Here is a 14,566-nt window from a genome sequence, read left to right on the forward strand (position 1 = left end):
GAGCCTACAGGGCAGAGCTGCTGCCCCAGGGTGAACTACTTAAAGGCAGTTTAATGACTGATGGAGATACGGTTTCCAGGACTGTTCAGGGTGCCACAGGAGAGGAGGCTTTTTCTGCCCAGGAGATGCTCTCCTGGAGGCTTCTCCTACAGCACTTTTCCCTGCCGAGTGTGGAGCACTACCAGAGTTTAGACAGTAGTTTCCAAAGGAGCATAAACGGATTAGTAATTTGATCCCACTGAATTTCAACAGTGTCAGGGCCCCTCCTAGAGGCTCTCCAAAAGCCCCTTTTAAGGATGCCAGATCCTAGCAACAGCAAAAGCAACCATCAGTCTGATCTCAGAAACAGACTGGCTTGTTGACACATCAGTGAAAAGCAGCTTCAACACAGTCTGTTCACCCTGCGGCTGCCAGTTTGGCTGCCACCCTGAGTGTTTGATCTAGCAAAGGCTCCAGCCCAGAAAAACAAAGCCCAGTGTTTCTAGTTCCTGGCTTAGGGAGCTCGTTGCCCCTTGTGCTGTTTCTCTGCTACCAAAAGCCCAAAGGCCATTCTTTAATGTTTCCTAGTTCTGTTCATCCTCAACCAAAGTCACACTCTGTTAAGCTGTACGCCAGCTGTAGCTTTCTCTTGAGACTGCTTGCGCTGTAGCGTTTCACCTCCTTATTACCCCTGTGCTATTCTGCTTCCCTGCCACTAACTGCTAGTTTAACACAGGCAGGTGAACCAGCACCTCTGGTCCCAGGGCGACACATCTTCCCCCCAAAATTAAGGCTGCCCCACCAGATCTGGTTAGAGATAGATTGCCTCGTGGAGTGAGTCTCGTACAATACTCAGCATAAAATATAGAAGGAAATCTTAAATATATAGCCTGAGAAACAGGCACTGAAAAGGATTCAGTTTGTTGGGGAGACTTTGATGTGAGAGATGAGAGAAGTTTTCCTGGTGAAAAACAGGTTCACTGGGCATGTTCCCTCTCTCTGGTTCTCCATGCCTTTGCCAGGATGCAGAGTCCTGCATAGTCCCTCTTGAACACTAATATTTGAAAAGGGGAACAAAAAGGGGATTAGGAAATGTTACCACATTCATTTTGTAATTGGAAGGGAGCCTTGATATATTAGTTATCCACTCACCGCTGATGCTATGCTGTCTAACAGCACTGAAATTGCAAGATGACAATTATACCACTGATGGTATAATTTATTGGTTTTTTGTTACCCAAGGTAATTCCAATGAGGTAATAAATCTACATGTCAGTAAGAAAATACTCAGTTTACCAGCTGTGCTCTATTTTATAGCCATAGGTTTAACGCTTTGAGAGGAGCGTTTCCTAAGCATCGCTTTGCAATGAGAGGCAAAGAGGAAATTGCATGTTCCATTTTTGTTACAAAAAAAAAAATATATTTGTTTCTCATAAGTTGTCTTTCTGTTAACACTGCATAATGCAGTGTCTTTGTCTTTTGCTTGCTCATCAGGTCAGTCCAAAGGTGTTATTGAGATAGCAAACTGTAACTCTGCTCCATCAAGAAACCTTAGCCTTTCAATGATGGTGTCAGGACAACGCCAGAGCTGCTTCATCCCTTTGTTTACTGACTCAAGGAAGATTGCCCAGAGCCTTGCATCCATGGAGTGTCATGGAAGGACACATTCTGCTTGTAAGGACTACCAAAAGTCTGCATCCAGGTACAGGCACAGTTGGGGCTTTCCTGCAGGTTATTTTTGGAGGGAAGAAATGGTGTATTCTGCAGTATCTCCTTTAGAGGAGCTGCGAAACACAAGCAAACCCTTGATAAGAGACTGGATCATTACCCAGGAGGATACTGTAGAATATCAAAAGCTTTGAAATGTAAGGATCTCACTTATTGGTTTAGGGACAACTGCCCCCAAACTGGACTTCACCCTCAGAAAGGATAAATCACTCTTCATTCACCGTGTCCCTTTGAATGTTTGTTAATAAAAATTCAAAGATACCTCCCTTGTGAAGGCAGTCCATAAAAGGAACAGAAACACACTACCTCATGGCTGGTTTGGCCTTTTCTTCATACCACCTAATTTTGAATCCAAGAATAGAATTGATATTGCAGAGGACTTCAGAGGGTCCCACCCTGTGGGCTGCATGAAGCTATTTGAGGCAGTGACAGGCAGCCAAAGGAGTTTACTGGGCTGCATGTGGTTTACACCCACCTAGAAATACTATTAAAAAATAAAGTGTTGTCTCCTGGAGAAGCTAGTTGTCCCAAAAGGCATTTGCCATCTTTAATTTAGCTTCACATATACTAAGGGTGTGAAGGACCTATGAAAACAGATCTTCATCTGGTTTCAGTTTTCCTGAATGTCTCCTTCAGAGAAATTTCAACAATTGACAACTCCAGTTTTAAGGCTAGTCCCTGTGTGGACACTGTCTGCTACAGACTGCTTCCTACTGCGTTGTTCAGTGGATAGGCCTGCTCGTCCTTATTGTTAGCGTTGCTTTCACAATACTCAAAGTACATTTCTCCTTTTACAATGATATTTCATTGGTGATAGTTCATCTGTACAAAGCTTTTGCCTTTTGGGGATTTTCCACCCAACTACTATACCCATTCTGGTATCACGTGTCTCTGTTATTATCTATTGAAGACAAGCATTTTAGCTCTTTTTCTTCCCCACAAATTAGTCCCTTCATCCCTCATGATTTTTATACCTTTCTGTAATTCCTTGTTAATCATAAATATTTTTCTGGTGATGAGATGTCCTAAAACGAACTCAGTACATTTTATTCTGGTCTCATGCCAGCCTAAATCCAGAGTTTCTATCAGAGTAGTACTTAAAACAAAACAAAGCATCATTAATATGTTGTTAGATATTAGGAAGAAATTTTTGACTGTGAGGGTGGTAAGGCACTGGCACAGGTTGCCCAGAGAAGCTGGTGATGCGCCATCCCTGGAGGGGTTCAAGGCCAGGCTGGATGAGGCTTTGAGCAACCTGCTCTAGTGGAGGGTGTCCCTGCCCATGGCAGGGGGGTTGGATCTTGATGATCTTTAAGGTCCCTTTCAACCCAAACCTTTCTATGATTCTGTGAATGAGATCATGTTTGGTGTGAGGAGTGGATGAAGTCTGTTTGGCCTATAATAGAAGTGAGAGAAGTCTATTTACCTGCATTTACTCCTAGGAGGAATTTTCTTGTAGTCAATGAAGCCTGGTCATACCAGGCACTGGTGCATGTGAACACTGAGATCAGTATTGCCAGCTTCCCCTCTCCACAGCTGCACAAGGAGAATCTTCCACTCCATGCTCCCTACTCTGCAAGGACAGTGCCATAAAATTGTAACAGCCTTTTTTGTTCTGTCAAATTGCAAATGCGTCATTGGCTTCCTCCTAGCCTTCTTTCAGCATTATTGCTTTCCATACTTTTCCCTCCAGTGAATGCTATTTCCCCTCGATAAATTAGTGTACGGTTTTCCAAGAGCTGCATCTCACTTATTTGCTGCCCATATTTCTAAGCTCTCTAGGGCTCTTTGTATTATTTCTCTTGCTCTCATTTGTGTTCCCCTATCCTCTCCTCTCAACTTAATGTTATCTACATATTTTATTAATCAGCTGTCTTACTCCCCTTTGCACATCACAAGTGGAGTTGCTCTGTGAAATGAGAGCTACCCTTTGTCCCTATAGGGAACATATGAGATGCAACCCCCTTGTCTATTATTATTCCTTCTTTGCAGTCCTTCAGACAGTTCCTGTGACAGTATTTATGTCTAAGCCAATGGGAGATAATATTTTGAGAGGCACTTTATCAAACACTTTCCTGACTCCCAGCTCTTTGATGCCTGCTGGTCTCCCTGCTTTCATTCATTTTGTAATTGTCGACTTTACATGCTTTTTTCTCATGGACTTAGTCTTTCTAAACCCGTGGTGCTCCTTGCATATGTTTCCATAACAAGATCTGTGTAAGTCTCAGGATGTTGCAGGGAGAGCCATGAAAAGACACCTTTGAAAGCCAGCATGAAAGCTCCAGTTGTATTCAGAGCTCTAAAGCTGTTTCCAAATAATGAGATACACCATACTGTTTGACTGGGCTTGAGAAGAATAACTCTAGGTAAACATTAGGAGATAAAAGAGATCACCTTCCCCTTTATGTATTTCCTTGTATTGTGTGAACTGTTTTCCAGTGGGGATTGAATCACATTTGTCTCTTACAGAAAGCAAAATAAGTCATTAGCTCTGCTAATTGTTGAAGATAAAGAGTAAAAAGCGATGACAGTTTTCTTTGTGTGTGGTTAAACTTGTTAAATGCATAAGTGAAGCCATTCTTTTAATTCTCATTTGATTAATTACTACTATGGTATTCTACCATGCCAACACACTAGCACATTTTTGTTTTACTCCACTCAATTTGGATTTAAACTATACTTTTTCTTGTTATATGCATTAAATAAATAAAATTACATTGTAGTACACAATACCCAATGTTTTAATTCGGTATTGCATTATATAACATCCTTTGAGTGTACACAGTGTGAAAGCATAATTTAGTAGTACTTCTGCAGAGAATCGATGAGTAGTATGTCTGGATGCGATTTGTCGCGAAGCCACAGTACAAGTATACACAAACTTAGTAGAAATATGTGGGTTTGGCCAACTAGGATATTTTGGTTTTATTGTTTATAATCGAGTTTAATTTACATCCATTTCCTTTTGAGAATACGTGAACATGCTTAAAGCACCTTGAAGGTTATATGTGTAATGAGATTGTTCACTAATGTCATACTGAGGAATGGATGGGAGTTGAGCTATTCGGATTTTCAGCAGAATCAGGATTCACTGCATTAGGATTTTCAACTATCAGCTGTGTGCAAGGAGGGTGATAATATTGTCACACATGTCTGGCACTGATGCTTAGAGTCAGTCATAGTATCTGTTCAATGTGAATATTGCCCTAAACCTTCCTCTGACTTTCGCAGCTGAGCAGTGTTAGATCTGGTATATTTTTGGGGTGTCTGTTTTGCAGAAAACAGGAAAAATAGAAACTGATACTTGAAATTTTGTGCATGGCTACTGAAAATCATAAATCATCAGTATCTGTTTTGTACTAACTACACATGCTACATACTAAGGATGAGTTAAGTTAAAGCCCTGATCTGTAAAGCACTGGGGATCTCAGCTGAACCTTGGCATTTCAGGCCTGCAGTTGTGTACAGCTACTAGGTATGAATATTTCACAGCCTTTCACAAAGACTAAGCTGAGCCTTCTCCCAGGATTTTTCTTGTCCTGTCCCTCTAGTATAGTTAAATCTGTTGACATAAAAATAAATAGATTTGTACTTCTGGAGATAAGCCTTTCCCAATGTAATAGTAGTATCAATCTGTGACTTTCTTAAATACTTAGGAGATTAGAAAGACTTTAATTCTTGGCGTGTTTTATAGTTAAAATGCCTTGTTGCTACCTCTATCAGCTCAGACAGGAGAAGCTCAAACAGAATCCTAATGGCAGGTCATAGGTCCATGGCTCATGCTCCCCATGCTACCAAGAGCACTTACATTTTTTCCCCCCTCTGCAATGTGCAGTGCTATGTGCATTACAGAAAACTTTGGATTCTGTTCCACCAGAGAATATTAGCATGTAGCAGAAGAAACTACAGCATCAACACATACTGACCTCTCCCCCATGCACTTTAGCACTTTAGTTTCTGTCTCACAGGAGCTGGTCCACTATTGTGAAAGGTAAACTAGCTTGCTAAAAAAAGCTTTGAAGCCTTCAGTGAACATCTCCTTATAGAAGTTATTCTCTCATTTAAACTCACAAAATTCTCTTGCCATCCAGCAGCTAAGGTGGCTATACAAGGTCTCAGAGAAATCCGGCAGGTCTCACTTTCCCTGCCAGCTCCCTCCCTCCTGTTACATAAGGCTTTGGCATGGGACTAAGAGCTTCATGTACGCTTAGAGAGAGTGCAGAAGCCAAATGAGTTTGGGGAAATTAGTTCAAATGGTGCCTATACATTAGGGATTTTTAAGGTCAAGGGTAGGAAGTGCACAGGCTAAGGTCCAAATTCTCAATGACACATACACATAGATTGTGATATTCATAAATTCAGAGTTTTGTTTGGCAGAAAGCAGTATACCGGAACATGATGGTACAAGCATATGTATTTTATTACAGGGTTCCTTAAAAATCATTGCTGGTAAAACAGGATTTCCAGTTCAAACAAAGAATCTCACCTTTAGTCAGTCCTTTGTTAATTTAGTCACTCTGAATTTCATCACACAGGGGCTATATCCCCAGGAATTCCTCTGACAAAGGGGTTCCCCAAAATCTGGAAGATTATCCAATTACAATTTAAAGGAATATACAACAAAGGTGACTGACTAAAGATAGAAGTGTCTGAGGAAAAGAGCAGGAAAGGGTGTGAGGGAGTGTGTGTCAGAGAGCTTCACTTTCTCTTGTAAGTAAAGTGAGGAGAATTATACCTGCTCTTAAGTTTTGTGGTGAGTGGAGTCAAGGTCCCTGGTGCTGGGTGTGGACCTGCCTGACTTCCTTCCTTTCTTCGACTTCTCTCTCTTTTGCTATGTGCAGACCCCACGCCTGTATGAAAAACTGACATTGATTCTTAAGGAGATTTTTTTTTTAGATTTACATATGTTAGCAATAAAGGAGCTCTTGACTTAGAGGCTCTCCTTGGGAAGTACAAGCAGAGAATAAAGATTTCTGTTAATCCCAGGCTGAGTCAAGGGATCAGTGGGTGGCTTCTCCCAGGAACAAAAGGGAGATGCCAGAGAGCCGCTACCTTGGAAGTCCCACCCAGAGCAGAATCATCAAGAGGTAACAGCTCCTCCTAGGCTCTTCTAGGTACTGGGAGTTGTCCACAGAAGGAGGCTGTATTTTCATGCCTGGAAGGAGATTTGCATTCCCATCCCATGCTCATCAAAAGTACTGTGGTCTCTGAGCTGGCACAGGAGAATTCCCAATTGATTCAGAAGCATTTGAGATTGAAGGATGATCGAGCCCATTTACTCTTCTTTATCAGTAACAGCTCTTGCCCCTTAGGCGTGGTTGAGCTATTTAACCCTTCCAGCTTTGGATATGACCTTTTCCTTCAGCCGGCATGGCTGGGAGGCAGTCGGTTGCCTGGATGCAAGCTAGCTAGCTGCTCTGTGTTGCATGCTTCAGCAGCTTCCAACACCAAATTCCTGTGTCCTATCATTTGCTCCTTGACCAGTCCTGTGTCTTGTATCGAAAACTCCTATCAGCCCCATTTTATGTTCCTAAGTCTCCCGGCTTCACTAGGTTCAACCTGAGGTCTTGTTTAGGGGAAGTCACACTACCCTAGACCCTGTTACTAACTACATTATCAACCAGGATGCTGCTGTTTACAGTGTTACATCATAGAAATGACCTTTTCAAACCATTTTAGGATGTTTCTTTCCCCATCTGCTTTTTCCTGTCTGCCTCCTAGATATATTTTGGCACCCAAGACTTTTATTTTTCTTGCACAGATAGAAATGGGAGATCAGGAAGATCTTTGCTTTCTGCATGGTTTAAAAGTCTTCTCCCATTGACTTAACTGGCTCTACACCTTTCCAGAGGGTAAGAATGTCAGGGATTTCTCTTTGTTGCTGGTGTCATTCTGGTTCTAGAGCCCAGTGCTGGAGCTCTGGGACTGTAGCCGATGTAGAAAGCAACAGTGGATTTGAATTGCAGCGTTTTACATCTGAATGTGTATTGCATGTGTAAATTATGACCTACAGACTGAGGGATCCTGAAGGATCATTCTCTACCTCAGCAATTTGCAAAGTTTTTAAGCACAGCTGTCCATCCCTTCAGCTGCACTGATACCGCAGCTTGCAGAGACTAATAAAAAAGCTCAGGTTAAAATAGTGTTCCCCCAAAACCCTTTACGCTTGGTTATTTCAATGATCCAGCTTATAGTGTGGTCCTACGAGCAGGGAGGAAGGAGAAATATGCCAAACTGTGGCAGCCAGATGAAAGCAAGCAGTCAGAAGAGGGGGACAGTCTGAAGGTGAGGTCCCTCACAGCCTGGCTGTGCTGCCAAAGCCCCTCCGAGGCTCTACGTCTCCAGTAAGCCGTCTCCTGGCGTCTCCTTGCTGATGTGAAGCACAAATAGACCAGGACTGACCGGGAGGAGGGACGCTCTAGAGTTCCCGAAGTTTACAGGAAGGCAGAAGAGAGGCAGCCAAGTATTACATTCACTATGCGTGTCTTCTCTGGCCAGGGAGGGAGCAGTTCCCCGCGGCTCTGCTTCCAAATCTATCAATGCCAGCGGCAGCCTGGAGGCAGCCTGGCTGTCGTGAGCAAGCGTGACTCACTGCTCTACCACACAGCTGAATTATTAGGGGTGGGTGGGCAGTATTTGTCACGCTGTCGATGAGGATTTGGGTATGTTAAGCAAGCACATAAGCTGTCTGGGCTGTTGGGTCAACCTTTACTATACACACAAAGGTCTGTTACTTAAACTTACTGGCACCAGACAAATGTGGCAAGGGCAAAAGCATTACACACACAGAAAACAGACAAGACACTGCAGCAGTACTATTGTGGTAGATGCTGCATCAAAATTTGAATGATTTTTAGACTTCATTCACAACCTGTCTAATAAGACCTATGATGAGTATTACAGTCTGGGACTGAGTGTTTAAAAGTGCTCCCTTGACATGTGCACTCCTTAAAGGAGCACTCAAGTGATGATTTTGTTTTCCAGTGCTTAAGGGAGATTGAGTGTTCCCCTGCTCACGCAAGAAGTCCCTGTTTACTGCAGATGCAAACCAGACCCTGCTTTGCTGGGATTCCGAAACAAGGGAGGGATGAAATCTCAGTCTTGTAGCATGGAGTCTCTCTGAGTTAATAATAAATTGTTAATAATAAAGATTTGTCTTTCTCCAGGGAGGAAAAAACAATGAGAGGCAGGAGGAGGAAGGTATACTGATGGACAGGAGGAATTTTCTAAACTTACAAAAGGATTCAGCTACACAACTCCCACTAATCATACTAGGCTAAATACCCAAGGCAGCCTTAGAATTTGTACCCTGTACAGATTTAGACAAAACCAAATTCAAATGGTATACTGATGACTTTTTTGCCCCAGAAAGAATCTTTTAATTTTTGATGGTAATGGATGCTACCTAAGTGTGAAAGAGAAATAGAATATACTAATTTTAATACAAATGGATTTTTTCAGATGGCACAGCATAAAAAGTAGAATGGCAGTGCTGTAAATATTCTGCCTGTGGTACATTTACTTACCATTAATTACTGACATCTAGGCTAGTTATTATAAGGAAATACATGTATTTTTACAATTGAGCAATGCTTTTACACTTTCAAATCAACTTCTGTTCTTTCAGTGCTATTGGAAATTTGAACATTGCTGAAGTTGATCCAGGTGGTCGTTTTGTAAAGATCCTGAACTGTGCTCCTGGAAAAGAAGAAAGCATTGGAGATTATCTCTTGAAGCAGGACATCCAAGGTCAAGCAGTGGCTGTATTTCAGTTCCCCCCTGAGACCAGGCTGGGGCCCAACTCCACTTTGACAGTGAGTGTTGGGGTTTTGAGTGCCTTTTCTCAGCTGACAGACCAGGATACACTCTTAGCCTGATGGTATAGAGTCAAACTTAAGTCTGTATTTTCAGAAAGGCTAACACTCACAAATAATGATGAATGCAGAAGAAGCTGCTAATGTCCGTCACCAGTACAAGCCTGGAATTTGAATGACATGTCCAGCATTCCATGTTGCCCAGCAATGGGAAGATGTCCTGGAAAGTCCTTATTTGATACATTCCTTTTTACAACCATTGGTCCCATAAAAAGCTCCCTGTACTGTCAGAATATTGAGTTGTGCCAGTGTTTGCCAACAGAGGGTGTGAACCTTGGATCAGAAACCCACAAATGATAGAACTGGAAAGGAAACGAGTTGTATGTGTTGCTACTGAAACAATTAATATGGTTTTTTTGTCTAGTCTGAGGTATGAGTATAGTAGGGTCTCAACTGAAAACATAAAGAAAAATGATGTTGCTTTCCAGACCATGCCCACTGTCTGAGGACAGCTGTTATCCAGCAGAGAAGGCCACAAACCACTGTTCTGGCAATGGGGCTCTGTTCTTGGCTTTGTCTTGGATGACTTTAGGCAAAATGATGACACACTGTGCCTTAGTTTCCTATGCTGTAAAAGGAAGATAATGATGTGCTCTCTTTTGATGTTGTGCCAGAACTATACGTTAAAAATTTAGTGCATGGGCTGCTGCTCTTCAAAGATTACTTCCCCTCCAGCTCATTCAGATGTATCTTTTTGCCAGTTTGAATGAGAGTTAGCGAGGTAGGTAGGATCTAAGATGCAAAGAGTCAGATGACTTAATCATACCCCAGAAAAGCTTTGAATAGAAAACAACAAATATATGCATCTGATATCCATGGTAATGACAAAGGCTTGAACGTGTGAAATAAATGTGACCAAGGCACAGTTGCAGGAGTAGCTGAGGAATGTCTGCTGGTGTCTGCACATGGTCTCCAGCAACCTCTGGGATGTACCTATGCTCAGAGCAGGCACAGCCTTTGCTGTACTGGGTAAAGAGGCTGGCTGCTTGGCTGGCTGCAAGACACCTTGCAGATCTCCCCAGATATGGTTTCCTCTTTGTTGGCTTTGGCATGCCAACCATTCCCACTCACCCTTAAAGTAGTCCTTTCTGAAGTGCTCTGATTAGTGCTGAAGTCATTGACAAGATGGCTGTTCCCATCATCATTTTAGAGCTCTTGGGTGAACAACTGACAGAGGTAGGAAATCTACCACAGCTTCTGTTTCAGTGTATGCAAGCAGAAAATTTCTGCTGGTTTATGAATTTCAAAGGGTTGTATTCAGGCTGCCAACTCTTGCATCTAAAATTCATGTACAATAGTGTCTGCGTCAGACAGCCAGCTAGAGGGGACTTCCAGGCCCCAGCTTCCTGTGAGAACAACAGATGAACCAAGGCAAAATGCTTGAGTTAGATGCCAGTGTACATGGTTAGATCATGGTGTGAAGCCTCTTTTACCACCAGTGCTTGTTTCTTTTTCTGAGATGAAAATCGAGGCCTTGCAGAATAAAAGGAGGCAAAGTCCATATTCATCACCAAGCTCAATGCAGGTTGATGCAGCCCTGTGTGATCCCTCTTACAAGAAAGCTGGAAATGCAAGCTGGTGGGGGTCCAGAAGAGCCACAGTCAGTGCTGTCTTCTGGTGTCTGTGTGAAAGAGCCACAAATACACCTTGGCAGAGGGCCGTATGGTGAGCACTTTTGGAAGAGAGCATTTTATATTTTTCAAGATACTTCTCCTTTAAAATTGAATGAGGATTGTTTTGGCTCCCAGGAAATGGTTGAAGCCATTTTCTCCCAGATGACAAATGCCAAATCCTTTAGGAACACTGTTCGCAAAACCGTGCTGGGGTTGTCTTATGTAAGAGAAATGTTTTCATAACAGGTCCTTTTGCTACTGCGTTAGTGATAAAGGTCACAGATAATTGTGTTCACTTTATAAAGCACAACAGTGTTAAATCTTTTATATAAGGATAAAAGTACAAAAAAATTCTATTCTCCAGTAGTGACAGCTTCTCCCTGAACAGAGGGAATCCAGAATGAAGCAGACACTGGTATCACAGATCTCTTCCAATGCCCCTGGTAATTCAGAAAATAAAAGAAACTGCCTATTTTTAATCTTACTCTCAGCAAGCCAGACCAAAAAGCCCAGGATTTAGTATCACACCTTGAAAAATGTACCTTTGCTAATCTCTGTTAATCCACAGGAGAGGTACTTGAAAATAATCACTATAACTAAGCTGTGAGTCTTGAAATATAGTTCTTTCAGCTTTGATTTCACAGATCAAATAGTGATCAGTTTTACAAAAATCAAAAAGGAAGAAGAAAACCTGATGTTTTTACTGAGTTCTTATATTGTAGAAGTATCCAGGAGCCATTTTGTCTTTAATCTAATGGTTGCTTGATCTTTGCAGGTTTGGACAGCAGATGCTACGGTGCTTCACAAACCTCCCTCGGATTTTCTTTGGAAGGACCTGCAGAGATTTAGGACAAGCCTTGATTGCGCCACCATTCTCTGTGAGCCTAGCGGTCAAGTGAGTACCCTGAGCAGAATCACCACGTTTCCTTACCCAGATGGCTCGATTGCTGGACTTCCTTCAGAGATGTAGGATCTTGTTGTTAAAGTCCTTGTAGAATCAAGCACAAGCAAGCCAGACATAGCAAAGCTGTTATCTTTTTCTGTTAACCTTGCTTCAGTGTGGATGTTAATTCTTAGGATGTGAAGGATTGAAGAAAAACAGTAGATTGATGACACCCCTTGTTGAACGAAAGACTAACATCCTCACAGTGACTGAAGCAGAGGCTCCACAAGTGTGAGTTGCCAGCCCACTGTCTTCTTCCACTGTGTTTCAGCCATGAAAAATCGAGCTATGGCCAAGGGTATTTAGCCCCTGGCTGCACTATTAGTAACTGCCATCGGCTTGGCAACTGTGTTGAGTATTTTTAGGCAAACTTCAGTTGACTTGGCGATGAGAAAGAGCCCAAGATAATTTTTACCCTATGATTGTCCAGTGGCAACTATGGTTTTGGTCATTTTTAGCTAGACAAACTCAAAGTAGTGACAATATGGAAAAGACCTGTGATTTTCATAGACAGTGTAAGCTATACAGCTTCCCCAAGGTAGCACGACAAACTGTTAAGTGAATGTTGACTTTTTATCTCACCTTTTCACGTTTACTCCTCTTCTAGCTCAGTTTGTCCATACTTGCTCTTACCTCAGTGCCAATGAATCAGAGGCTGAAAGGGAACTTGAGATGTGGTTACCTCTGCCAGGGTTGCTTCTGGTTGTGGTTTGCCTAGGTAGTTCTGGAAGACCTTCAGTAACAGAGACTCTACTATGTCCCCAGGCAATCTGCTTTAGTGCCTCACTCTCTGGATACTTAGAAAAGGTTTCCTAGTGCCTAAACTGATCTTTTTCTGCCTCAGTTTTAGTCCTTCCTTTCTTGTCCTATCCACTGTGGACATGGAGGAGAGATCGCTTTTTCTTTCTTCATCAGCCTTTGATGTACTTGCAGAATTGTCATGTCCTCTTTTCCCTCCTTCTTTGTCTGGTTTACTTAGTTGGAGCAATGGAATTTTAAGATGATCAGTCTACCCTAAATATATTTAAAGATTGGTGATGAATTTTAAAGACCAAAGGAAAAAAGCTGGAATTTGGTGGTTGCGATTAGTATTTATCTTTCAAATGATAAATAACTCAGAAATACGTTGGAGTGCCTACCCTTTCAGCCCTTCCTGGTTTGTCTACAACAAACTATTATCTTGATGAAAAAATATAGAATATAAATAAGCAGTGATATGTTTGTTTGGTTTTTTTTTAAGGCCGTGGCTTGGTACACTCCTCTCTACTGGAACAGAACCCAAGGAAGGGAGGAAAAAAAGAGGAAAGTGAGAAATTTGAGAACATTGTTATACCAACTTTCTCAACAACAAAGCAAAAAGAGGGATGGGAAAATGAACAAGAATTTATAATAACTGATACAGAGTGGAAGAGGGCTGACCCATGGCAAACAAGGAAAAAAAGACAAAGCTTCATTAAAAGGTATCTGACATTCAATGTGTGTACTCTGCAACTGCAACATTGTGTCAGGCTGGCTCTGTAAGTGAACATTTTTAAATTAGCATCTTGGTAACCAACGTTTGAAAAGCTTTGAAATTTTGAAAATAAGAATTAACCTTAACATTCAAACAGGAATCCAGCCCAAAACTCCTGATAGGAGTGTGTTTATTGCACCCTCGGTAAGTTTGCCGACAACACCAAGCTGTGTGGTGCAGTTGACATGCTGGAGAGAAGGGATGCCATCCAGAGGGACCTTGACATGCTTGAGAGGTGGGTCTGCACAAACCTCATGAAGTTCAACAAGGCCAAGTGCAAGATCCTGCATGTGGGTCAGGGCAATCCCAAGCACAAATACAGGCTGGGATGAGAATTGATTGAGAGCAGCCCTGAGGAGAAGGACTTGGGGGTGGTGGTTGATGAGAAGCTTACAACATCCAGCAATGTGTGCTTGCAGCCCAGAAAGCCCACCATGTCCTGGGCTGCATCAAAAGAAGCGTGACCAGCAGGTCAAGGGAAGTGATTGTCCTCCTCTGCTCTCGTGAGACCTCACCTGGAGTACTGCCTCCAGCTCTGGGGTCCCCAACATAAGAAGGACATGGACCTGTTGGTGAGGATCCAGAGGAGGGCCACGAAGATGGTCAGAGAGCTGGAACACCTCCCATATAAGGACAGGCTGAGAGAGTTGGGGTTGTTCAGCCTGGGTAAGAGAAGACTCTGGGAGGACCTTATAGTAACCTTCCAGTACCTGAAGGGGGCCTACAAGAAAGCTGGAGAGGGACTTTCTACAAGGGCATGTAGAGATAAGACAAGGGGTAATGGCTTTAAACTGAAAGAGGGTAGATTTAGGTTAGATATAAGAAAGAATTTTTTTACAGTGAGGGTGGTGAGACACTGGAACAGGTTGCCTAGAGGAGTTGTGGATGCCCCAAACCCGGGGGTGTTCAAGGCCGG

The 14,566-nt window shown here is 42.5% G+C and overlaps 1 protein-coding gene across 1 annotated transcript in view; it reads left to right on the forward strand.

The window, feature by feature from the left end:
* Window positions 1–13,443, forward strand: part of LOC104461184 (lamin tail domain-containing protein 1-like) — a gene marked incomplete at both ends in the record, with an annotated part of 19,353 nt that extends 5,910 nt beyond the window's left edge. The window contains 3 exons of the mRNA XM_010072667.1: window positions 9,335–9,521; window positions 11,970–12,089; window positions 13,378–13,443. Coding sequence (XP_010070969.1) covers window positions 9,335–9,521; window positions 11,970–12,089; window positions 13,378–13,443 — 373 coding nt within the window. The remainder of the gene's footprint in view (window positions 1–9,334; window positions 9,522–11,969; window positions 12,090–13,377) is intronic.
* Window positions 13,444–14,566: the final 1,123 nt, after the last annotated feature.

This window comes from Pterocles gutturalis, unplaced genomic scaffold (assembly GCF_000699245.1).
Source record: "Pterocles gutturalis isolate BGI_N339 unplaced genomic scaffold, ASM69924v1 scaffold18437, whole genome shotgun sequence".
Classification (NCBI taxonomy): domain Eukaryota; kingdom Metazoa; phylum Chordata; class Aves; order Pterocliformes; family Pteroclidae; genus Pterocles; species Pterocles gutturalis.